The 26,137-nt window shown below is 49.7% G+C and overlaps 1 protein-coding gene across 6 annotated transcripts in view; it reads left to right on the forward strand.

Moving 5' to 3' along the window:
* Positions 1–22,668, forward strand: part of SNX29 (sorting nexin 29) — a 562,097-nt gene extending 539,429 nt beyond the window's left edge. For all 6 annotated transcript variants that reach the window (XM_061208309.1, XM_061208310.1, XM_061208308.1 and 3 more), the window contains one exon: positions 17,027–22,668. In XM_061208309.1, coding sequence (XP_061064292.1) covers positions 17,027–17,156 — 130 coding nt within the window. In that variant the 3' untranslated portion in view covers positions 17,157–22,668. The remainder of the gene's footprint in view (positions 1–17,026) is intronic.
* The last annotated feature ends 3,469 nt before the right edge of the window (positions 22,669–26,137 follow it).

The raw sequence follows: 26,137 nt of genomic DNA on the forward strand, positions 1-26,137 counted from the left end.
GCAAAGAGCGGGGAGCAAAAGTGAACAGGTCGTGGAACGTCCTGAAACTTAACAGCCACACTTGGAGCTGGCTTTTCATTGTAGCATCTGGGTTTATGTTAAATGATGTCGTTTCTTGGGGAAAGGGTAGATGGAAAATCCTGGGGTCAAATTTTGACCTTTTATTCAACAATTTTCATCCTCATCCTCATATTGCTGTCTATTGAGCATCTACAGGCCAGGGCCCCTCAAGATGCTTTGTATTAGTCTCATTTTTGATTCTCCCACACGGCTGGGAAGGGTTGGAATGGGGCTCAGACCTTGCCCCAGGACCCAGTCCTAAAGCCCAGGCCTCCCCTACACCAGGCCTTCCGCAGTCTCAGCGCTTTCGACCTCTGCACGCTTCTCTGAAAAGAAAACAGAGCTGCTTAAACCAACTTGAGGCAGTCCCCGTGCCTGGCATTTTGGCGTCCTGGATGCTGTTCAGGGGGCCAGCGGAGTCACCAAGCAAAATCTTTTCCACATTCAGCTTGAAACGTGTTGGGTGATAAACAGATGGCCGATTTCTGTTTGCAGTCAAGTGCTCTTAGAACAGAGAAAGGCCCATTCCTGGTCCCGCCCCCTCAGTGCTATGCAGCCATTGATGGATGGATCCAGCTGTGATCAGACAGCCACAGAGAGTTTAGAACAGGGGTCAGTGAACTGTGGCCCACGAGCCAAGTCCCACCCACTGCCTGTTTTTGCAAATGAAGATTTGCTGGAACACATTCCCTCCCATTTATTCACAGACTGTCTGTGGTGCTTTTGTGCTACAAGGGCAGAGCTGGGTAGGTGCAACAGAGACCAAAGGGCCTGCGAAGCCTGAGATGTTTACTCTCAGACCCTTTAGAGAAGAAGTTGGCCCACCCCTGAACTAGAACGTTGGGGCTGATGTATATATGTAGTGATATGGAAAATCTCCGGGATGCATCTCTAAGAGGAAAAAGCAAGATGGAGCACAGTGCGTGCATTTCCATTTTTAGAAATAGCAAACAAGAAATGTATATGTAGTGTGTGTGTGTGTGTGTGTGTGTGTGTACACATACATGCACACCTGTGTACATGCTCTGTGTGTGATGGGTAGCTCTAGAAAGATGCATTAAAAAGTCACCATGGTTGCCTGGAGGACAGGGGTGGGGAGACTCAGGTTTTATACATTTCTTCTGCATGCTTTTTCATTTTACACCATTTTATATGTTCCTTATTCAAAAAAAAATGAAATAATTTTGTTCAAAAGTACGTTGAGGCCAAAGAGTTGAGATAAGGAAGGTGGAGGAAGGAATATCTTTTGCCTTATTTTCTTTAACTGTTTTGGGAAGATGGAGCTACTCCTTTTTTTTTTTTTTTTTTTTTTTTTTAACGGGACTTTTCTTTATTTGAATGGTATTTTCATAACAGACTCTTTTCTGGGAAGAAGCCGGCAAGAGAAACTCAGAATTGTCAGTTATACTGAAATAGAAATAAATCTCCAGTTGACCCATAGAAGTAGAAAGCGTTTCTCCATCTCAGGCAAACTGATCTGTGCTCCTAAGCGGGTGCATCCTGGTACAAGGAGCAGAGCATCTTCATCTTCTAGTGACGAGGCCTGAATTGGTGTGGAGTGATGAAACCAGGGCCCACAGCTGCTGGGAAAATATTGGAAAGCTCTCGGTACTGTCCATGAGCCGCTCCCACCGGCAAAGGTCCATGCACCGTGCTCAGACCTGCCCTCTTCCAAGGATGGTTCAAATTGTTTCTCCAGAGAGTTCTGACACTATCAAATGTTCCACCAGTTTGCCAACCCACCAGAAACCCACCTTTGACTTCAGAGATAAAGGGGATCATTCTCTTTTTAGCTGGTCTTTACATTTGCGGCTCTCAGCCCTGGCCTGCACAACGGATGGCCTGGCACACTTCCGGATAATACAGAGGCCCTGTCCAGTGCTGTGCAGCCCTGGTGGGGGGAGCGTGGCCTTGGCAGCAGGCTGTAAGGAGCGTGGGGTTTATTCAGAGGACAGCAGGCAGCCTCTGAAGGGCTATCATCAGGGGAGTGTGCTGTGATCAGCCTTCTGTCTTAATAAGTTATCTAATGGACTTCCCTGGTGGTCCAGTGGTAAAGAATCCGCCTGCCAACGCAGGGGACACGGGTTCGAGCCCTGGTCCGGGAAGATCCCGCATGCCGAGGGGCGACTAAGCCCATACGCCTAGAGCCCGTGCTCCGCAGCAAGAGAAGCCACCGCAATGAGAAGCCTGCGCACCACAATGAAGAGTAGCCCCCGCTCGCCGCAACTAGAGAAAGCCCGCGCACAGCAACGAAGACCCAGCGCAGCCAAAAAAAAAAAAAAAAAAAAAAAAGCCTAGTTAGAGGTGATCATTCTGATGCCATTAGCCGACTCTCATCAGAACTGCCCCATTGTGTGGGCTGCGCCTTGGGGTGCAAGCTGGGGCGGTCGCGGACATCTGGCTCTGGGGTTCTTTGACTCCTTAGTCAGTGCCCAGCTTCACTTCTTTCTAGGGGCAATGCTAGAGGATGGGGACTCGGGGAAAATGGAGGGAGACTCTTCGAGATCACCGTTGCCTGGAGGTACCCAGGCTGTGTAGAAAGGCAAAATCGAGAGAGTGGGGCAAACACGGATGGAAACACAACACGGCTGGAAACTCAGCAACAAGGGAAGCAGAGAAGACACAGTCTTCCCAGAGCTTGCTGGGGACGGTGGTATATTGAACTGGTTACAAGCAGATCTGATCACTGAAAAACAGCTCAGACACAGAGACACTCCTGCTAGTTGAGGCCACCCCAGGCCCACTCAGGCTCTGGATGGCTTCAGCCTGGCGCAGCTGCCCGTGCTCGCCATCCCCGTACAGAAAAACGGAACCCAGTGAAGCTGGGGATCTCCAGGCAGCAGTTCAGGGGCTCTTCCATGCAATGTTTTGGTTTTTATTGTGTTATTTATTTACTAACTTATTGTTTTTTTTGGCTGCGTTGGGTCTTTGCTGCTGCGCGCAGGCTTTCTCTAGCTGCGGCGAGCGGGGGCTACTCTTCATTGCGGCATGCAGGCTTCAGTAGTTGTGGCGTGTGGGCTCAGTAGTTGTGGCTCGTGGGCTCCAGAGCGCAGGCTCAGTAGTCGTGGCGCACGGGCTTAGTTGCTTCGTGGCATGTGGGATCTTCCCAGATCAGGGTTTGAACCCATGCCCCCTGCACTGGCAGGTGGATTCTTAACCACTGCACCACCAGGGAAGTCCCCTATTGTGTTTTTATTAAATGAGTAATGTATTCTAGTTGAAAAAGTTTAAACAAAGTGAATATACAGGAAAAACACAAGTATGGCCTTTCACCTCCATCCTTCTGGTCTCTGCATTTTAGACGCATGTTTATGTGCACATGCATTTTGAGGTTTTTTTAAATAAAAATAGGATCCTACACTGTCTTGTTCTGAAACCTGTTTTCATGTAATTGTACCTTGAAGATGTTTTCTTGTCCGTGCACGTTGGTGTGTTGCGTCCTCTGTGATGGCAGCGTTGCTGTTTACCCACGTGCCGTCGTGCATTTACTGCGTCGTGCATTTACTGCCTCCGGGCAGGCAGGTTATTTCCACGCTTCCTCGTTAGAAACCACGCTGTCTTGAACACCCTTGCACACCCAAGTGTCTCCATAGGAGGACGCCTAGAAGTAGTGTTCCTTAGTCAGAGGGTTTGCACATGTATATTTGTGTGTGTAAACACGCACACGCATGCACACACAGCTCCCTCAGCTTTCCTAAAAGCTTTCACCGGTTTGTACGTTTGCAACTGCATGACCACCCGCTTCTCAGCATCCCCAGCAAAGCTTGGTAACGGCTCTCTCCCCTTTGGCCGGTTTGCATTCTCCTGATGACTAATGAGGGGGACTCTCTCTGGGTGTGTTGGGTCCTTCTCTAGGACTCATTCATTCCACAAATCGTCCTTGAGTACTACTGTGTCATTGTCTCTACATGCTGGGTTACAGCCATGAACCAGACCCACATCAACGTAACACGCCAAATGACAGTGCAGAGTAGCGAGGGAGAGGTGAGAGGTGGGAGGTGGGCGGTGGCAAGGAAGGCAGCACTGAGCACGTCCCAGAAGAGGAAAGACCTGGAGGAGGAGGGCGAGAACCCCGCAGGAAATCCCCGCTGGCTTTGGGGTGAAGAGACGGTAACTGCAAAGGCCCCGGAACAGGCCTGCGCCCAGCCCCCACTGCGGAGCCCAAGGCAGGGAACGGAGTGAGGAAGGGGACCGCCCAGTCGGGGATGGCCTGGGAGAGCGCTGTAAGCATTTTACTCGGCGATAGGTGAATGACTGGAGATTTTGGAGCCAAAGAGTGCCACGACGGGCTTGTTTTGTTAGCTGGATTGCTCAGCGCTGGAGGAGAGAGTAGCAGCAGGCTGGACACGGGAGGGCAGGTAGGGGGATTCGGGCGAGAGAAGACGGTGCCTGGGGTCACGAGGCCACCTCCCCAAGAGCAGGGGCTCTGTCTGCTACGTGGCACGTAGTGTGGCTTGAATAGCAGAATTACTGAAAAACCTAAAACCTGTTTATTTTTCTTCTGTCAAGGGCTCACTGTATCCTTCCCCTATGTGCTGTTGGGCTGTAGCCTCTTTCTCGTTGGTTTGTAGGAGCCCTGCACACACGCTGGACATTTCATTCCCCGCTCCTCCCAGTCTGTCTGTCATGTAAGGGAGTCACATTTCTCAGTCTTTTCCTTTACGTATTTCTGCAGATGGTATTAGGTCTGTTCCCTCCACGCTGAATTTTATCCCACTTTAATGTTCTCTTTGCACCCCTACTGTTATAACCACTATAGCTTTTGCCTGATGGGACAAGCCTGGGTGATGCTTTGGAGTTATTTTTCTTATTACCAATGTCATAAAAGTAATATTACCTCCACTTTCTATGAGAGAAGTGAATATGGATTATTACTCTTGTTTTTTCGGATTGAATCACAGAGGCATTAAATGGCTTTCTCACAGTCACATGCTGGTAGATTATAGAGTCAGGTATCAACCTGGGGCTTTCTGATTCTGAGGCCTCCTCCTCTGAGCTGGGTGAGGACAAGGTCTGGTGGGGATGAGCTTGGCGTTTGCAGGCCACTTTGACCTCACCCAAAAGGTTAAGTGGACCAGGCACAATTCTAGGCACTGGGGTTAAGTTGGTAAAGATGACACTTCAGAGAGTGACAGGTACTGTAAAGAAACTAAAACAGTGATGCAGTGGCGCACGACTGGCGGTGACTTGAGTGAGACTTGAAGGAGGACTTCAAGCAATCCAGGCGGTCTCAGTACAGCTGGAGGAGGTGAGGGTGAGGTGTAGCCCTGGTAAGGATTTGACTGAATGCAGAGGGAAGCCATGGAGGTGGGGAAATAACGGGATAACATTGACGAGTTGCAGAGGAATCAAGTGGAAGCAGGGAGAACACATGGGAATCTGTCGTGAGAGTCCAGGCAAGAGGTGATGGTGGCCAGACCTAGGGCGGTCACAGCGGAGTGGAGAGAAGTGGAGTATCGAGCATGTGTCTACAGGTAGAGCCGAAAGGGTACATGGATGGATTAGGTGTGGAATGTAAGGGAAAGGGAGACACCAGGGTGATGTGTTCGGTCCTGGTTTGAGCAGTGGGGTAGGGAATTGCACCAATTACGAAAGTGAAGACCAGAGAAGGAACAGAAGTTGGACGGGGACATCAGAATTCCCACTGTGGCCACATTCAAGATAGGGATGCCTGTCAAACATCCAAGGGGAAATGCCAAAATGTCCACAGGGTCCATTGACTCTGGAGCTTGAGGGCAGTCGGGGCTGAAGCGTAAATATGGGAATCCTTGGCATTTAGACATATGCGATGCCGTGGGTCTGGATGAGATCCCACCTAGACGCTGTAGACAGAGACGAGGAGAGAACCGAGGTCTTGGGAGCCTCCACAGTTCAGTGGCCAGGCAGCAGCGCCGGGAGGCGTGTCAGAAGAGGATGGAGCTGCTGCCGGGGGGTCAGGGCGACCGCTGGCTTTGACAACGTGGAGGTAGCCGGAGGGGCTCGAGGCCAAGGAGGGCTTTAAGCTGAGAGATACCAGGACATGGTGACATTTGAAGGAGGGGGCAGGACAGGCAGGGCAGGGCCACGTCCTTGAGAAAGTCCCGAGGGAACTGCCCCTGGGCCCCATGGAGGGGTTGGCCTCAAGTAGGAGCAGGGATACATGATCCTGTGTCACGGGGAGGAGAGGAGAGGAGCCCCCCGGCTGCTTTCTGGGTGACCTGCCAGGCAGAGCATCCAGGATGGAGATGGTCTGAGAAGAGGGAAGGAATACAATAGTCACTTCAGCGAGAGAGGGAGGGGCCAGGTGGGGAACTGGGGCAGGATCGTTGGGGCCTGTAGGGTTAGCCGTGAACCGAAAACGCAGCCAGCCAGCCAGCCCCGTCTTCGGCTTTTTCCTCCCTGGTCTGCTGCTCGGCTTAACCAGGGTAGGGTTTGGCCAGGCTATATGATCGGGGAGAGCACCACGAGGGGCTGGGCAGTGATTACCATGGAGATGTGATGAGGGCTGACCTGTGAGAAGGGGATTGAGAAGGGGTCAGTGGCAGGATTCAGAGCGGGGGTGTTGATGAGGGTCTGGCAGAGGAGGTACTGGGGGGGCGAGCAGGAGAATGATCCAGCCCCTTTTCGGAAGAGCCTTTCAGGTACTGGCCCCCAACCTAGGACATGATGTACAGACCTTCTGAAATGTCAGCCGAGTCAGATCAGGAGCGCCGGAAGCCCCACTCTGGGTAACAAGGAGCTGTAACTGAAGAGGCTCCCAGCCAGGCACCCGGTGCAGCCCCGTTAGCATCACGGCCATTTGTAACGATCAGAATCTCATCTATCATGGTTTGTAGCCATGAAGTAATGAAAGCTGATGTGTCTGGGCGCAGTACAGGTAGGCAGTACAGTGTTGGTATGGACTTGTGCGATCTTCCTGGCAAAAAGGGACAAATGTATCTTTACTTTTTTTAATAGCATAATTTATCCCAGAGATACACATGCCCCCATCCACCTGTCGCTTTCTGTACCTTCCCCCCCAAGCTCGGCACTCCCTGTAGTCCAGTTTGCAAGCACAAATGAAACCCGTTCTCACTTCCCCCATCTGAGCGGTCATGGAGCCCTAGGGATGCTCTCTCTTCACCTTTGGATCGCCATCCCCACCCCTGCTGCACTGCCACTGCCCCGTCTCGGGTCTGTCCTCAGGATCTTTCTCCCAGGGGGGCTACACCAGCCCCACAACGAGGCTCCCTGTCTCTGGGGCTCACCTCTGTCCTATGGCTCCCGGCCCCGTCGGGAGATCTTTAGAAGCTGTACCTTCAAATGCAGCCCCTCCCGTCACGATCCTCTGTCCACGATTCAGCCCCTGCCAGCTCCTCCAGCCACTAGAGCCCTCGTTGACAGAGAGCACCCCCCGTGTTGTCTTGTTTAATCCTATAGCCCCATTTGTCAGATGGCAATCATAGATTAAGAGACTTTGCCTAGAACAAGGCTAAGAAACTTCTTACATAGACGATGATAGAGGAGATGCAGTGATACTGGGGGGAGGAGCATGAAAAGGCTCGCTCAAGGTGAGTCAGTTCACAAATTGCAGCATCTTCCCAGAACCCTGGAGGCCTTCTTTTTTTCCTGCCAATACTGCCCTGTCATCTGCCACTCAGCCCAGAGGCTGAGAAGATGGGCCTGGGTGTGTGTCCTGCTGTATCACATAGGACATGTGTGACATCACACAAGTCCCTGCAGCTCAGGAAGCCACGCTAGACAGTAGCTTCTTGAGTTTTCACGTGTAAAACAAGAGTCCCTACCTCCCAGGGTTGGTGGGAGAGAGAGCTACATAAAATAACGGTGATGAGCCCTGCACCTGCCACACAGCAAGCCCGCAGTGAACGGACCTGTTATAATGACACATCGTCACTGTCACCACTGTTTTCCAGGCCACATCACCAACATCTGTGGCATTCCATGAACAGAATGCCTTGATTTAAAAGACCATCAGATTTCAAAGCAGGTTTATTCAGGAAGTAACCATTTTCATATTGAAAGATCCACCATAAGAAATGCACATAGAAAATGACCTGAAAAATCTACACTCCTGCACTAACAGTGGTCGTCCACGGAGGGCAGGATTACAGGCTATTTCTGTTCCCTTCTTCACACCTGCACGTATTGGTTCCATTTCCTCCCCTACAGTGAGCCGGTGTCACTACTCTTTACGTTTGTTAATGATGCGAGGGCTCTCTACATCCTCCTGCTTCCCTTTGTACCGTCATTTAACTTGTGCGTATTCAACTACCAGGCCAGAGCTTGGAGTAGAAAAATTTAAAGCTAAAATATTAAAAATCTGTCAGCAGAGAGCAGCAGTTACGTCAGAGCACTATTGAAAGCACGTGCGAAAGATTTTGAGAATATAATACGGGATTTACTGAAATGGGGTTTGTGTTCACCTGGTGACAGATGCGCCCTCCGCAGTTCCAATTGTTTCCAAAGGTCAGATGGTCTGTGCTGAAGGCGCAGCCTCTCCGACGCGTACCAGCGGCCCCAGCCTGACTGCGTGGTCTCCTGGGTCATCTAGTTGTGGGCTCTGGGGCCAGACTGCATGTTCAAGACCAGCCTCTGCTTCTCACTTGCTCAGGGGACCCCGGACAAGTGGCTTCTGCGCTTTGATGTCCCCAGCTGTGAAACACGCCTCCTTCGCAAGGCTGGCGTGCAGATTACATGAGAATCGGTGTAATTTTTAGCCCAAGACCTGACGAGCAGTGGTCCTCTTTAATCCATGCAAAAGAGTTAAATCACCAAGTGCTTTTTGGGGTCGGGAACTGTGAGGATCCAAAGAAGAACCAGGCCAAGCCCTGCCTTCAGGGAACCCTTGGTACTGCCAGGGCCATTTCTGGGTCACATCCAGACGGTGACACTCTTTAGACCCAGGTCAAACCAAGGGACAGGAAACAGAGGGGACAGGAAACAGAGAGGGACAGGAAACAGAGAGGAAATGCCACGGAGGCCTCCTCCCTCAAATCCACGGGTACAGCTCACAGAGAGAAAGCTTTATGGATGTTAGCGGAGTGACGGAGTGCGTGGGTAGAGGTGGGTCCCCATCATGTGGTCCTGAGCCTGAAGGTGTGCCTACGAGCCAAGTCAAAGGCCGACTAGCCTGGCGCACCTTGACTGATGGGGGGCAAGGCCTCCCCTCCCCTCCCACAGACCGGAGGGCACGAGACACAGGGTGTGCACATCCCAGAGGCAGTTCTCCCAACTCCTGCAAGCACAGGCTCCGTCAGGGAGCCGGGTACAGGAGGACAGCGGCCACACCTTCTACAGAAGACCGCTCAGTCCCAGCTGTGTTCCAGGGTCCAGCCCAGCAGCAGGCGTGGCCCCTGCAAAGCCACCCTCCTAGCTGCAGAAGGCAGCTCCCAGCAAATGGAATATTGACTGGCCCTTGAAGGCCACTTTAGAAGTGAAATGAACAGCAAATCTCTCCCCATGGTCATTTTCACTGAGGAGGGGTTGAGACCGGCGGATCAATTTCACCTGCGTGCCGGGGACAGAGACGCCATGGCAGTGTGCCCCAGAGGCTTATTAAAAGGAACTGTCCCCCCTGGGGCTCCTGGCAGGGACCACCTCCACAGACATGGACTCCCTTGGCACCTTGATGGTGGCCAGCAGTGGGGAGGGAGTGTTGCTGAATGTGTCTGAGGAACGGAAGACCTGACAGGAGGAGGGGGCTCCAAACATCCCTGCCAAATGCCCATCTCTCTTCCATCTCTATAGATTTTCAGGGCACCTGTTCCAGAAAGCCTAGTATGGTCCCTTCAGAGAAGATTCCTTCCTCTGCCTTCCAGCCTCCTGCCCTCAGGTCAGACAGATGGAAGACTTGAGTTGTGCTGGGGAAAGGAACGGGAGGTTTTGAGGTATATTTCTGTAGTTTTTAAAATCTTTGTAAAAGCCTCTATCCACTTCCCTTCATATATTGATGCCTCAGCCATCAAAGTTCTTAAGATTTTGCTGACCAGACTTTGCCTGTGCCTCTTTTATTTCAGTGATCTAGGGGCCTTGAAAGAGCCAACTCTATTCCTATTTGTAACAGACTCAATAAATATGTGTTGGATGATACATGAGCAGTAGAAAGGACCAATATTATGCCCATTTCACAGATCAGAAAACTGAGTCTTGGGGAGGTTATAGATCTTCCTCAAAGGTTCTAAGGTGTCTAACTGAAGGCACACAGGTTTTCTGACTTTGAATATGGAGCTTCTATTACTCCATACGGCCTTTGGAAGTCTATTTTTATGGTGGAAGTGGGGCCTTTCTTGCTCTCCACACTTCCCTTTTCTTGTCTGCAAAACTGGGGTAGACATACCTCCCGCATTAAAACAGAATCGGGTGGATCAGGAACGTAATTTTACCTTGCTCAGTGGTTCTGCTCCTGCCCAGATCCAGAGCCACCAGCCTGCTTTATTATAAAAACACAGGCCGGAGGAAAGAAGAGCTTCTCGGTGGCCTGATTTCTATCGATGGGGCTGGGTAAGAAATGGCACTATTCTTTAAATCTCACTAGTGCACAAGGCCAACAAAGGCGTGAGCAATGAGAATTTCAGCCTGAGGACACAGAAATGTGATGGCATGCAAGGTGGCGGCTGCAGTGAGCTTTGGTGTAAAAAAAATCAATGGTCCTTATTTAAGGCTGTCCTTGCAACCGTGAGACCTTCCTGCTTCCCTGGAGCTGCATGTGCACAGCCCTGGGCTCTGCTGATGGACCTCGGTCCTGGGGTGCATGTGGCCTTGGCCCTGGCTCTCTCCTAGAGGGAAGGGACCCGGGGAGAATCCCAGGTCTCTTTCCCATTCAGAGCAGGCCCCACCCTTTTCTCCATCCACCCAGGACCCCTGTCACCTCCCAGTTTATACTTACCAACAATCCCATGCCTTCAGATACTACTGTTAAACCATGTGAAATTGCCAATACTAGACTTATTTTTTGTTGTTGTTTTTGTGGCAAGAGCATTTAACCTGAAACCTTCCCCCTTCACAAATTTTAAGTGTACAATACAGGACTGTTGGCTGTAGGTACAGTGTTGTACAGCAGGTCTCTAGAGCTTATTCCTCTTTTTTTTTAATTTAAATTTTATATTGGAGTATAGTTGATTTACAATGTTGTGTTAGTTTCAGGTGTACAGCAAAGTGATTCAGTTATATATATACATATATATTTTTTCATACATATGAAAAAAATTCTCTTTCAGATTCTTTTCCCTTATTACAAAATATTGAGGATAGTTCCCTGTGCTATACAGTAGGTCCTTGTTGATTATTTTATATATATTGGGTTGGCCAAAAAGTACCTTGAGTTTTTTAGTAAAAATAAGACAGTTTTCACTTTCACCAAGAACTTTATTGAGCACCGTATTCACCCTTTTGTTCTACTACTATCTGCCGTTTTTCAGGCAACTTCATGATTCCGTCTTCCCAAAACTTTTTATCTTTTTGAGAAAAGAACTGTTCCGGGTGCCTTTTACAGTCTTCCAGGAAATTGAAATTTTTTCCATTAAGAGAATTTTGTAAAGATGGAAATAAATGGAAATTCAACGGTGCAATGTCTGGTGAATACGGCGGATGAATCAGAACTTCCCAACCAAGCTGTAACAGTTTTTGCCTGGTCATCAAAGAAACATGCGGTCTTGCGTTATCCTGATGGAAGATTATGCGTTTTCTGTTGACTAATTTTGGATGCTTTTCGTTGAGTGCTGGTTTCAGTTGGTCTAATTGGGAGCAGTACTTGTTGGAATTAATCGTTTGGTTTTCTGGAAGGAGCTCACAATAGGGGACTCCCTTCTAATCCTACCATATACATCGCATCACCTTCTTTGGATGAAGACCGGCCTTGGTGTGGTTGGTGGTGGTTCATTTCGCTTGCCCCACGATCTCTTCCGTTCCACATAATTGCACAGTATCCACTTTTCATAGCCCGTCACAATTTGTTTTAAAAATGGAACGTCTTCTTTACGTTTCAGTAGAGAATTGCTTGTGGAAATACGGTCAAGAAGGTTTTTTTTCACTGAACTTACGTGGAACCCAAACATCAAAGCGATTAACATAACCAAGCTGGTGCAAGTGATCTTCAACGCTTGATTTGGATATTTTGAGTATGTTCGCTGTCTCTTGCGTGGTATAACGTTGACTGTTCTCAATTAGTGTCTTGATTTGATCTCTGTCAACTTCAACTGGTCTACCCAACCGTGGAGCATCATCCAGTGAGAAATCTCCAGCACAAAACTTCGCAACCCACTTTTGACATGTTTGATCAGTCACAGTACCTTCTCCATACACTGCACAAATCTTTTTTTGCATTTCAGTTGCGTTTTAACCTTTCTTGAGATAATAAAGCATAATATGCTGAAAATGTTTTCTTCCACCTTCAATATTAAAATGGCTACACAAAAATTCACCAATTTTGATAAGTCTTAATTTTTAAGTGCACGCTGATATGACAGCTGTCACATACAATCTAACAAAATTGTTTTGAATGAAGTTAAAGACAACTAAGTGCTACTAGAGCCATCTTACGGAAAAAACCGAAGGAACCTTTTGGCCAACCCAATAGTAGTGTGTGTCTGCTAATCCCAACCTCCTAATTTATCCCTCCCCCCAACATTTCCCCTTTGGTAACCAAAGTTTGTTTTCCAAGTCTGTGAGTCTGTTTCTGTTGTAAATAAGTTCATTTGTATCATTTTTTTTAGATTCCACATATAAGTGATATCATATGATATTTGTCTTTCTCTGACTTACTTCACTTAGTATGATAATCTCTAGGTCCATCCATGTTGCTGCAAATGGCATTATTTCGTTCTTTTTTATGGCTAATATTCCATTGTATATACCACATTTTCTTTAAACATTCCTCTGTCGATGGACATTTAGGTTGCTTCCATGTCTTGGCTATTGTAAATAGTGCTGCAGTGAACACTGGAGTGCATGTATCTTTTTGAATTATGGCTTTCTCTGGATATATGCCCAGGAGTGGGATTGCTAGATGATATGGTAGTTCTATTTTTAGATTTTTAAGGAACATCCACACTGTCCTCCATTGTGGTTGTACCAGTTTACATTCCCACCAACAGTGTAGGAGGGTCTCCAGCATTTATTGTTTGTGGGCTTTTTGGTGATGGCCATTCTGACCAGTGTGAGGTGATACCTCATTGTAGTTTTGAATTGCATTTCTCTAATAATTAGCGTTGTTGAGCATCTTTTCATGTGCTTTTTGACCATCTGTATATCTTCTTTGGAGAAATGTCTGTTTAGGTCTTCTGCCCATTTTTTGATTGGGTTTTTGTTTTTGTTTTTTGACAGAGCTGTATGAGCTAGCTGTTTGTAAATTTTGGAGATTAATCCTTTGTTGGTTGCTTCATTTGCAGATATTTTCTCCCATTCTGTGGGTTGTCTTTTCGTTTTGTTTATGGTTTCCTTTGCTGTGCAAAAACTTTTAAGTTTAATTAGGTCCCAGTTGTTTGTTTTTATTTTGATTATTCTAAGAGGTGGATCCCAAAAGATATTGCTGCGATTTATGTCAAAGACTGTTCTGCCTATGTTTTCCTCTAGGAGTTTTATAGTATCCAGTCTTACATTTAGGTCCCTAATCCATTTTGAGTTTAGAACTTATTCATCTTATTCAACTGCAACATTATGCCTGTCAGTTAGTAACTCCCTACTTGCCCCTCCCCCTGCCTCTACTAACCACCATTCCAGGCTTTGGTTCTCCAAGTTTGACTATTTCAGATGCCTCATGTAAGTGGAATCATACAGTAGCTGTCCTTGTGACTGGCTTATTTCACCTAGCATAGTGTCCTCAGCATTCGTCCATGTTTTCACATATGTCAGAATTTCCTCTTTTTTTTAAAGGCTTGAATATTCCATTGTATGGATGGACCACATTTTTTATCCATTCACGGAGATTAGGTTATTTGCACATCTTCCCTGTTGTGGATAGTGCTGCGGTGAACATGGGGGTGCAGAGAGATTTCTTCCAGATCCTGATTTCTATTCTTTTGGATAAATATTTATTCTACCCTAGAAGCCTTGGCTCAAAGCCAACAAGACACTTGCCTAAGGAAACGCAGCTCGTTAGTGGCTCCACGTGGGGTGAACTCTCCTGCCGTTGCCACAGCGCTGTGAGGGCCGAGCGATCATCATCCCCGTGTGGCAGGCAGCCCAGGGCACGAGGCTCAAGGGCAGCGAGCAGAGCCCGTTGGCGGGGGACCCGAGGGTGTCCTGGCTCAGAGGCCCTGCCCTCACCCGCTGCGCTACTCCCCACACAGGTGCCTTTGGTGAAACTAAATGAAATGCCAGAGTCCTGGCCCCGCTGTCTCGTAACTGTCCCCTCGCACCAGCCAGGCTCCCGCCTCTCCCGGGCCCTCCCAGGAGCCAGCTCTGGGGACCACGGGCTCTGGTCACTGTGGGCAGAGGTCCTTCCTGGCCTCGCACATCATGCCCAGTGATGACAGCAGCCACGGGCACAGGGGCAACTGGCTGGACCCCTGACCCCGGACAGTGTGAGGGGAGGAGGTTGGGGAGGCCAGTGGTTTACAATGACCTTTACACTTGAGCCCACCTGCACACTCGTAATCATCAGCCCCTCACAGGGGGGCAAAGATTCCTTCCAGCATCTCCTGCCCATCCTCTAAGCGGCATTCAGGGATAAAGAGGCTTATGGTAATGTGAGTGTTTGGGAAGAAGAGAGGGCCGTGGCGGCTTTGGGCCCGTGGCCAGTGCCATTCCGAAGGAGGTACCCAGAGGATTTGGAGCAGCTCCAGCTTTGTTCAAGGTCAGATGCTTCTCTTCCCTCCATGCACAGAAGATAAGCACACCCTGGCTCCCATGGGAGAAGGTGGTAATTAGAAGGATTTTTCATTTTATTATCTTACTGAGATGTCGTCCCAAATGGGAAATGAGGGACATCTCACTGAGCACAGTGTCTGGGTCCCTGAAAAGGCATGAACATCAGCTCGTGTAAACTGAACCACTCCTGAGATGCAGGAAGCAAGTGGCCATTTCAGGGACCCCTGCGGGGACCATTTCTCTTTGGATATGATCCATTCCTTTGCTTATCTGGACTGGGCCTGGAGACAGCTGGTGGTGATTCTGGATCTGCCACTTACTAGCTGGTGGCTGTGTCCTCCCTGAGCCTCGGGACTCAGCTCTAGCTGGGCTCTGTCTTCCCTTGCAGAGTCCTCTAGGACTCGCGTCCGGAAAGCCCTTGGCACGGAGTCTGATGCCACAGCGACAGTCGGGATGTGCGAACAACCTTTAATCTTTGTTTTTTAAAAGCATTTTGTATCAGTGAGATATTTATTATCAACGTTTTCTCTTATTTCTCTTCTATATTTTCTGTCAGCTGTGATCTCACCATTTAGAGGCAGTTATTATTCCATTACCAAGTCGTGTTGATTCTACTTTCTATTCAAATTTCAGTCTGTGGTAGACAGAATGACACCCCCCCAAATTCTGCACCCTAACCCCTGGAACCTATAAATGTGTCCCCTTACATGGCAAAGGGGACTCAGTAGATTTAAGGATTGGGGCAGAGGGGAGATGTCCAGGTGGGTCCAATGTGATCACAAGGGTCTTTATAAGAAGGAGGCAGGAGGGTCAGAGGGAAAGAGAGTTGAAGATGCTGCAGTGTTGGCTTTGAAGATGGAGGCGGGGGCCACGAGCCGAGGCAAGCAGGCGGCCTGCAGGGGCTGGGAAGGGCCAGGAAGGATTCTCCCTTGGAGCTTCCAAGAGGTACACCTTGAATGTAGCCTCATAAGACCCATTTGGGACTTCTGGCCTCCAGAACTGTAAGACAGCACAGCATGTGGTTTTAAGCCACCAAGTGTGTGGTAATGTGTTACAGCAGCCGTGGGAAATAAGACAGAGTTCACCACCTCTGCATTCACAGCCCCAGCCCGGGCTTCTGCGCGTGCCTGGAGCAGCGGCCTTGGCATCGGGCACTTCCCAGTGCAACCAGATCACGGCGCCCCCGCCGCCGAGAGCCCTCCAGCAGATGCCCTTCACCCTCCAGCTGCTCCCTGCCTGCCTCCCCCAGTGCTCCAGAGCCTCCTGGCCCCAAGCTTCACCCAGGCTGGCCCCCTACGCCCGCTCTCGGGCACTTCCTGCCATGCCCCAGGCTCCCTGCTCAGGGAGGCTCTGGTGGCATTTGTAACCTACGTTTTTGAACGTGTGATGTTTTTAACCCTCCTTCGGACTGTGAGCTCCACGGGTCCTGGGAGAATCCGTTTTGTTCACCGTTTATCCCCAGTGCCTTGCACGGTGCTTGGCCCACATGGGTGCGCCAAGATTCACAGAGTAAACAAATGTATCCTTCAGGTGTTTTCTGTACACGGTGGGGTTACAGCCTCCCTACTGTGCTTTAACCTGTGTTGGAATCATACGCCCTTACTGGCTCATAAGCGCACTCCCGTGCCCCTGTGCGTACCGGCTGCTGCTGTCTCGTGGTTATAGGTGTTTTTTCACCAGTATATCCAGTATCAGTGATCCTTGCATTGGACTCATAAGTTGTTCCGTATTTCTGGCTCTTTTACATACTGCTGTCGTAAACGCCCTTACAATTGGACGTTGGCAGACATAATTCCCTCTCCTGTGTTTGTGCATCTTTTATGACTTTAAATGCAGTGTTCTCCCAAGCATTTTCTTTCTTTGACTTTGAAATGTGCCTTTGCTGGAAGATCAATGAAGATGGTGAGAAGACAGCCGGGGCCAGAACTGTCTTTCGTTGACTTAAAAGCGGGTCCAGAGCTGAGGCCCCAGAGCTGTGCTGGGCGCTGCTGACGGACAGGAAGTCCACACGACAACGTGGACGCCCCTCCCCATTTCTCCACGCCGCTCTTGCCACCCAGCCAGGCAGCAGCCATGCCCCGGAGGCCGCTCCCGCCGTCCACCCCACCCCCTGCCGCCCTGCCTGTAGCTATTTGCACTTGGAACCCTGACTTAACCCGATTCTCCCCGCTCTGTCTTACAGTGACGTCACCCCTCCCGGAGAACCGCTGACCAAGAACAGCCGGCCCAAAGTGGCTTCCCGCTTCCCCAAGCTGTCCCGCGGTCACCCCAGGGAGACGCGCAACGTGGAGCCCCAGAGCGGCGATCTCTGACCTCGGCGGCCACCCAGACTCGGGCCCTACGTGCTGCGCCAGCTGCCTCCACCCCGGCCACGGCAGCTGGCCCCTTCCACCTCGGAGGGACACCCCTGTCCCCCCGGTGAATGCCAGAGAGCACACCTTCCCCACCGGTTCCGTGACCCCCTGATTAAACTGGGCCGTGTGAGAGCAGGGCAGGTCCTCGCTGGACAGACGCAGACATGTGGGCCCTGCTCTCCCTGGGCCATGAGGGCCAGCCGTTCCCCTCCCTCCAGCCCAGGGGCCGGCAGGAGGGTGGGCGCTGGGTCGGGCTTGGAGCCCCCTGGTTGAGATGCACAAGTCTGATGTCTCAGTTGGTCAGAAGGTTCATCGAGAAACCACCTCTTAACTCTTTCCCACGTGGGAATTCGAATGACTGGTTTTTTTTTTTTCCCCCTGTTTAATGTAATTGCCTGCTACACAACCTATGGACGTGAAGGGTTTGGGTGGAGGCTAGTTCCTTTCCATGCTCTCCCCACCAGTGGTCAGTAGACACCCTAGTTCTTGCCACCATGCTCCAGGGAGACAGTCCCGTGGCCTTCGTGTGAAGGAGCCATTAGAGGGATGCGGAACTGTGGTTCTTGGAGAACTTCCCTACCTCCTTATGGTTGGTTCTGGAAGGACCAGCCCCTGTAGGAAACCTGAGGCCCCCTAGGCCCATGTGCACCTGGTCAGGCCAGCCATCAGCAGCCACCCAGTGACCCGTATTGGAGAGCCTGGGCTTTCCAGGAGTCGGTGGCCTTGGCCTCGAAAGCCTAGAGGAGAGCCCTCAGGCTGTTAGAGACTTGGCTCCGGGAAGCATTCCAGAAGGTTCTGTGGGCCTCGGGCTTTCAGACCTGGCCCCGGGGCTCCGAGGAGCTCAGCGTGGCTCTCTGTGAACTTGGACACAAGTGTCCCCTCTGCACACGTCATGATCATGCCCTAAAGACGAGGGTGTGCAGCACAGCCTCTGCCGGCCAGCGCGCTGTCCGTGGGAGCAGGGCCCTGCGTGCCCCTGAGACCACTGCCTCTGCTCCTCCCATTCAGCACGGGGCCCCGTGGCAGGTGGAACAGGAGGAGGAGCAGCGGCAGGTCGCCCCGTGGGACCAGAGCCATTTGGCCAGAATCATGGAACTCTCTCCCACCCCGGGCAAGAGCCAATCTCAGCTGCTGATACAAAGAGAGGCATTTTCTGGGGACAGTAGCCGACGTAAATGTGTGTGAAAGATGGTCCGTAGAAGGCTAACCACTCATCAGCTTACAACTGGGTGAGCGGTGTGGGTAATCATTGAGCGTTTCCTAGATAGCGGAAAACTCTGGAAGGAATGGCCTGGAAGGTTTGTGCTACGTGTTCCTCCCGTCAGCCAAAAGGAAACTTATCAGAGCAGTTAAGCAGAGCTGAGATCATCTACGCACAGCCCTCCAGAGACTCGGAGGAGGCCTGAGTGACTTCTGAGGGAACATTCTGCCAGGTGAGCCAGGTCCAGGTGAGCGAAACAAGCCGGCTGTTCTCCGCAGATGGAGTGGGGAGTGCGCGTCTGGGGGCCCTGCTGTCAGCTCGTGGGGGTCCGAGGACCCGAGGGACGCTGTGTCCTAGAAAGGCAACATGGTTGCTCTCTTCCGCCTGTGTGCCGAGGGAGCTGCTGCACGTGCACTTTGTTGGAATCCCGAGTCCCACAGCGCTGCCTTGAACACAGAGCCCTCCTCGACCAGATCCTCCGGGACTGTCCGGAAGCTCCAGCTGCCCCAGATCCCAGCCCCCCGCATTTGGGTCCCTCCACAGCAGTCAGTTTGATGCCAGCTGACAGGCTGCACAGCGGGATCTGTTCCCAAGGTGTCTCCTCTCTGGTTGTACTAGACCCAGAATGGAACCACTGCCCCGACACCCCCCAGGGCCAAGGGTTCCGACCAGCCAGCCTTTTCTGGCGCCTGACCCGAAACACATCTGAGTGCGAGTCTGGTCTCGCCTTCTCCAACCACCCCACCAGGAGCCAGCTTTGACATTCTGTGCACGGAGTTAAAAAAAGAGCCAAAAAAAAAAAAGGCACCCATAGCTACGGCGGACAGATGCTGAGCTGGGAGATACAAATGCACTCGCAGCCCGTATTTAAAAAGGAGAAACTCTGCCTCCCCATTTTTTTAAAGCTTAATTATTCACGGAAAACTTGCCCCGCTCTCCCAAAATGTGGATTGTAAAAAGCATGTTCCTGGGGGCCCCACGGGGACCCTCCAGGCTGCTTGCTATCTGTACCTCCGTTTTTGTGATCCTGCAGAAACCCTGATCTTCAATTCCTTTGATTTCAGCTCAGACATGCATGTGACATGCACATTACAGCACCTCCTCAAAGCCTTAACTTTGGAATCACATGGAATGTTCTGCAGTGATTAGTCCATCCAGCTGCTCAAAATACTCCTGCCCTGCTCTCCAGGGTGGCGGGATGGACTTAGAAGGGGCAGACTCCCCAGCTCCTAGAGAAAGAATAAAACACCGAGGTCCAGGCCGAGATCCGGGACACAAAATGCCATCCCCTGAGGATGTGTCAACATCTGCCCATCAACCCAAATCCAATTCAGAGGGTGGGATATCCCCTGGGACCCATCAGGGGGAAAGACAGCCCTTCAGAAAGGAGCAGTTGACATTGCTTCTCTCTCCTTGATCAAATTAGAAAATTGTTTGGAGCCTGCAAAGTTGGCATCTGAGAGAGGAAGCCACCCCCCATTCTGAAAGGAGCTGAAGGGCCCGTTTCTCTAGAAGGCCTAGACCCTCTGGTACCCAACCTGTTCGGGGAGGGAGAGGCCCCTCCAGGTCCCCTCTGCAAAGCCAGGCTGTCTGCTCAGGGGCGGCTTCAGCCAGAATGGGACGCAACATCAGCCGGGTCCATCTCTGCCATCATCTTGTTTGCTCCCTCCTTTTCCCCCAGATAAAGGAGACCCAGGAAAAGCAGGGCTGGGCAGAGACATCTCTCCTTAAAAGAGAAAACCAAAGCTCCCAGGAAGGGCGGTCCGAGGCTGGTGTAAACCTCGCCCAGAAGCGAGCTTTCTCAGCTCCTACTCCTGCGGCTGGTCTGGAATCCTGGCTTGAAACAACCCAGCATCTCTCCACAGTCAGGCCCTGGGGGAGGAGGCGGCTTTCCTGGAAGAGGCTGTTAAACCCCACGGTGGTCGCCTTTAACACCATCACCAGGCCCATCCAGGGGCTTCCTGGCTACGAAAGGGATCACCTGATTGAGTTGTAGAGACAGTGCCATCTTGTGAGACCTGGCAAGAGGCGTGAACGGTGAGGGGGAGGGACGTGGACCAGTGTTTGTGGACAAGGTCTGGTCACACAGCATGGGGCCTATTGAGATGTGTTCTCTGATAACCGCTGGATTTTACAGCAGTGCCGGGCTGTGCTGTGCCTTTAAAACAACGGAGGCAATCAAAGCTGTTTACATCCGTGGGATTGATAACACAGCTGCAGCTAATGCCCAGAGGCAGCAGGCACTGGAGGCCCAAGAATTAATCCCCAGGTTTTGGGCTCAGAATCAGGAAACAGGAATGAAGACCCACCCACCAGCCCAGTTGATCCGAAGCACTCCTAACACCCTGAACTAGGGCTCTGCGGCCCTGGGCAAGCTGGTGGCCTTGCCTCCTCTTTTTCTCCTATTTCCTCATGAGACAGTTCGCCCACTGGAGGACCAGGTCACAGGGTTTCAGGCCTTGGTCCCCCACGCCACCTGCTCACCCTCGCAGGGGGTGCCGCCAGCTGGCCCCCTCACCTGGAGGCCAGGCCCTGACCTCGGGCCCCGGCAGATCTCTCCTAACCAGTCACGTCTGGCATCCTTCCTTCATCCCTCAGCCTGGCAACTTGGTACCAGTGCCCATTCATGGGAGGTGCTCTCCCCCAAAGGGGGCACCTCGCCTGGGCGTGTCACTGACAGTAAAGAACAGGCTGGATTCTCAGCCTCAAGCTGTGTGGGCATCCCCCAGGACCTGCCAGAGAAGGACCCTGCCTGGGAGCATCAGATCGGCCAAGAGGCATCCTAGAAGGAGCACGCCCTGCTCAAGCTTCAACCCCAAAGGCAATAACTGTCTTGACCCTGTCTCGGTGTTTCCCTCGGGACACTGCCACCCACAATGGACCTTCCCCCAGGCTGGGCGCTTCTGGCACGCACGCATCTGCTCACGAGCAAGGCCTTTTGCAATGATCATTTTTCACAATATCATGTTTCATTAAAGCTAACATTAAATGTCTGCTGTTCAGATTGGCTTCTGTGCTAATTTTGCACAATTGTAGCACTGTATATTTTATCTAACATTCCCATGCCAAAAAATTCATTTTTCATGTTTCCCTAACACGTGGTCTTGATTACGTTTCTAAAATAAAACTTCGGCTACTGGATCGATAGAAGTGAGGGTGGAGCCTTGCCGATCTCCGTGCTCTGAGCAGAGCAGCTGTCTTCTCACCCCACAGTGACTGAAACGCCCCTGCTCAGTTCATGGCGGGATTCTGACCTTCCCTTCCGCCATGCCCGTTGCCGTGGATGGGCCTGATTTGGGTAGTTCTCAAGTCTGTCAAGGAGCCCTTACTTTCATCTCTGAATCCTAACAACCGCATTAAATGGGTTTCCTCATCTACCCAATCAGTTTAGGAAGAGAAGTGGAAAAAAAAATCTGGTTTCTCTAAAAGATGGTTGAGCCTACAGCAAGGATGAGCAACCCCACTCGAAGGACAGGCTGGATCCATGAGTGTTTCGAGGTCCAGGGATTCACTTCTTTCTTACTGGCACATAAATGTTTTGCCACCATCACTGAAAACCACTAGCTGACCCACCCAGGCTCCCCGCCTGCCCTCGAATCCCATCAGGTCTGCCTCCTGCCTTCATGAACTGCAAGGGGAGAAGCCACGCACCTCCGACGATTCTTTCCGCCATCACCTGAGACCATACAAGGGGACGCCCTTGCAAAAACTGGGACTGAGGACGTGGAAGGTTACAAAATGGGGGATCACACGTTTGCACCCAGAGTTGCTAGCCCCTCCAGAGATGAGCTGGAGAACAGGCATAGCCAGGAGTGAGGGGGTGGTGGATTTTTTATTATCTAGCATTCATCCTAGAAAGAATGTCTTTGCCTCTGCAGCCTTAGTGGCACCATCCCTGGCATCGCCATTTGGTAGAACACTTTGCTTAACTCATCAGATGCTCACTTCTTGGAGGAGGGAGTCGTTTGACTACAGGCGCCATGGTGACCCAGCCGGAGTCACCCACGATCGGGTCCCAGTGAGCCGTCTGTCGCAGGGAACAAGGTGACAAATCTAGAGTCTAGTGTCTGGACGTGAGGCCTAGAAGCCCGCAGATTCGCTCTGAAACACGTAGTATTATCTTAACTACCCTGCTCTGTTAAGGTTTACACAATAGAATTTTTAAACAAATGTGTTTAATTTTCTAAACTCTCTTGTATTAAAATTTTCTTTTGGAATAAGCTGTGGTAATTTTGTTACAATCTGGTTGAGACACACCTCTTTACAACTGACAACATTAAAACAGTGACATTTTCTAAATTAGATACTCGGTTTATGGTCTCTCTGATTCTTTGTGTCCATTCTTTTTTCAGCAGTTGGGGATTAGGTGAACTTTCAATATACATGTTATAAAAACTTCCAGAAAGGTCCTTCACCATTGCACATGTTATCCTGAACAACAGGATTTGACTGGACGAACATCACTTGTATTTGAAGTGGAGCAAAATCCTATTTTGAGTTATTAGGTCTGTATTAATTGGAGATGTAGAATCAAAATTCTATACAGAAGGGAAAAAGCCCCTCCTATTCATTCACTCAGAAACAGAGAGTTATTGGGCACCTACCATATATCATCATGCGAGGCACTGGGCATGCAGCAGTGACCAAGACAGAAAAGACCCCTGCCGTTTTGGACTAACATTCCAAGTAAGGCAGATGGACAATAATATGTATATTTCTTCCTATCTATCTATCTCTCCATCCATCTCTCTGTCTATACACACACACACTTCTTAAAGTCAGCCATCCAGATAATTACAAGACCGCAGTAAGCGCCATGAAGGAATAAGCAGGGCTTGGAGGAAGGATCTCCTGTAAATAGTCCAGGCCAGGCTTTCTCACCCTCAGCACTGCTGACATTTGGGGCTGGACAATTCTGTGTCAAGGGGACTGTCCTGTCACTGTAAGATGGTCAGCAGCCCTGGCCTCTACCCACTAAATGCCCCTAGAACCCTTTCCATACTGACAACCAGCAATGTCTCCAGATTTGACCACACGTCCTCGGAGTGAGGTATGGTCCCCCCTTGAGAACCATGAGGCTAGACCAAGGGGTTCTCTTGGCAGATGTGACATTTAAGCTGTGACCCGAAGGATGAGAAAGAAATACTACACTGTCCCCTGCTCCCCACCCCAAATTTACATTGGCTTAAAAATTCATACCCTATAGCAAGGTACTTAACCTTTTTAACCAGGATGATAAGAGCCTAGGCATAAAGTCAGTATATAAAAGTCATACCCGCAAATCCGGGGGAGATTCTGCTCAGGGCCCCACGAAGGGTGCACTGCAGACTGCTGAACCCAATGCTGTGGAAAGGGCACTCCCGGGCTGATAAAACAGGAGAAGGGGTGGGACCAACGCTGGTTTCTGAGGGCGTGTACATGGATCGCACTGCGTCCTGTGCTCTACAGCCTCCAGGTTACTTAACCCTATGCCAACCCAGTGTATCCTGTATTTGAACAGATGAGAAAACTATGCACAGGTTGAGTGCTGGCCCGAGGTCCCCCAGCCTCAAGGTAGAAAAGAAACAGAGGACTGTTTCCGCCGTGCCCACAGCCTGGACTGTCTTGGCCACACTCTAATCTGTCCTGGTCTCCCCTCCCTCGCTTCCAGTACGGAACAAACTCCCCGATAATCCTCAACCTCTCCTCCAGCTTCCCAGCCATCTCCAAGCATGGCTATCTCCCAAGGGCCCTATTCACTCGAGCTCCCCCAAGGAAAGGCTGTCTTTTTTATTCTCCCTCAATCCATATTCCCAATTCTCAATTTCCCTGCTTCAAACCACTTTGCCTCCTTAAAAACATCAATTCCTTTGACGTTCATGCCATGCACCTGTAACACACTCTCTACGCCTACGCTTGGACTTGTATATTGACCTCCGAGCTGCTTCTCACTCACTGATGATTAACGCCTCACTCAGGGGCCCCTCCATCCCCCTCCAGCCACACCCCGCATATCTCGCTTCTCTGAGCTGCTTCCTCTCCAGAGGCTATTCCTCTGTGCCACTTGCAGCTCTTCTAGACCAACGCGGCGGCCATCACTGCACCACCTCTGTAATCTTGACGTCAGACTCTCTGCTCTGATCCACGCTGTCACCCCAGCACTTTGCTCTAGTGCCCTAACCGCAACAACTATTCAAATTTTTCAGGCCTGCAATCTGTCATTTTTAAAAACCTGTCCTCCTCACATACTCTTGCCAAGCACCCCCATCCCAGTGCTGGTTCTGTGGGCCATGAGGATCATCGCTCCCTTTCGGGGACATCCATGATTCCCCTGCCCCTCTTTCACACTTACTTGGCAAAAACCCAGCCCTAGTCAAGCCCAACTGACAAGCTAGTCTAAAAGCCAGGATTACTTGTAACTTTGGTTTGTAACTCCATATTTTGTTTTCTTCATAATTTAAGAGACTAATGCATTTAAAAAAATTATTAGTTTATGTTTGGGAGCACACAACGTACAAAGATGTATAAAGGGGTGGGGATGGAGCTGTAAAGGAGCAGGGTTTTTTTGTTACTAAAGTTAAGCTGATGTAAATTCAAATCATTATTCAAAGTAACTTTAGGTTGTTAAATGTAATCCTCATGGTAATCACAAAGAAAACAGCTATAGAATATACACAAAAGGAGATGGGAAAGGAACAGTTCATGACAAAAAACTAAACACCAAAGATAGCAATGCATGGAATGAGGGACAAAAAAGCTACAAGGCATATAGAAAATGAATAGCAATGACAGAATAAGTCCCTCCTTATCAGTAATTAAATTTAAATGGATTAAACTTTCCAACCAAGACAAAGATTGGCAGAATGAATAAAAACACATGATCCAACTATATTTTGTCCACAAGAGATTCACTTTAGATCTAAAACCACAAATAGATTTAAAGTGAAAGTATGGAAAAAGATATTCCATGCAAGTAGTAACCAAAAGAGGAGTGGCTACACAATATCAGACAAAATAGATTTTAATGAAAGTTTCAATACAGGAAGAAGATATAACAATTATAAACATTTATGCACCTAATAATAATTATCAAAAAATAGAAAGCAAAAACTTACAGAATTGAACAGAGAAATAGACAGTTCTACAGTTATAGCTGGTGACTTCAATAACCCACTCTCAATAATGGACAGAACGATCAGACAGAAGTAAGGAAATAGAGGATTTATAATAAACCAACTAAATCTAACAGACATACACAGAGCACTTTACCCAATAGTAGTGGCATATACATGCTTCTGAAGTGCACATGGGACATTTTCCAGGATAGGCCATATGTTAGGCCACAAGTCTCAACAGATTCTAAAAGATAGATTTCATACAAAGTGTCCTCTCCAACCTGATGGGATAAAGTTAGAAATCAAGAACAGAAGGAAAATGGAAAATTCACAGATTTGTGAAAAACAATACAAACAACCAATGGATCAAAGAAATCACAAGGGAAATTAGAAAATACTTCAAGACAAATGAAAATGAAAACACGACATACCAAAACCTATGGGATGCAGCAAAAGCAATGCCAAGGGAGAAATTTATAGCTATAAATGCTTATATTAAAAAACTGGAAAGACCTAAATCAGCACTCTAATTTACAACTTCAGGAACTAGAAAAAGAACAAACTAAACTCAAAGTTAGCGGAAGGAAGGAAATAATAAAAATTAGAGCAGAAATAAAAGAGAGTGGAAAAGCAACAGAGAAACT

Source organism: Eubalaena glacialis, chromosome 13, assembly GCF_028564815.1.
Source record: "Eubalaena glacialis isolate mEubGla1 chromosome 13, mEubGla1.1.hap2.+ XY, whole genome shotgun sequence".
Classification (NCBI taxonomy): domain Eukaryota; kingdom Metazoa; phylum Chordata; class Mammalia; order Artiodactyla; family Balaenidae; genus Eubalaena; species Eubalaena glacialis.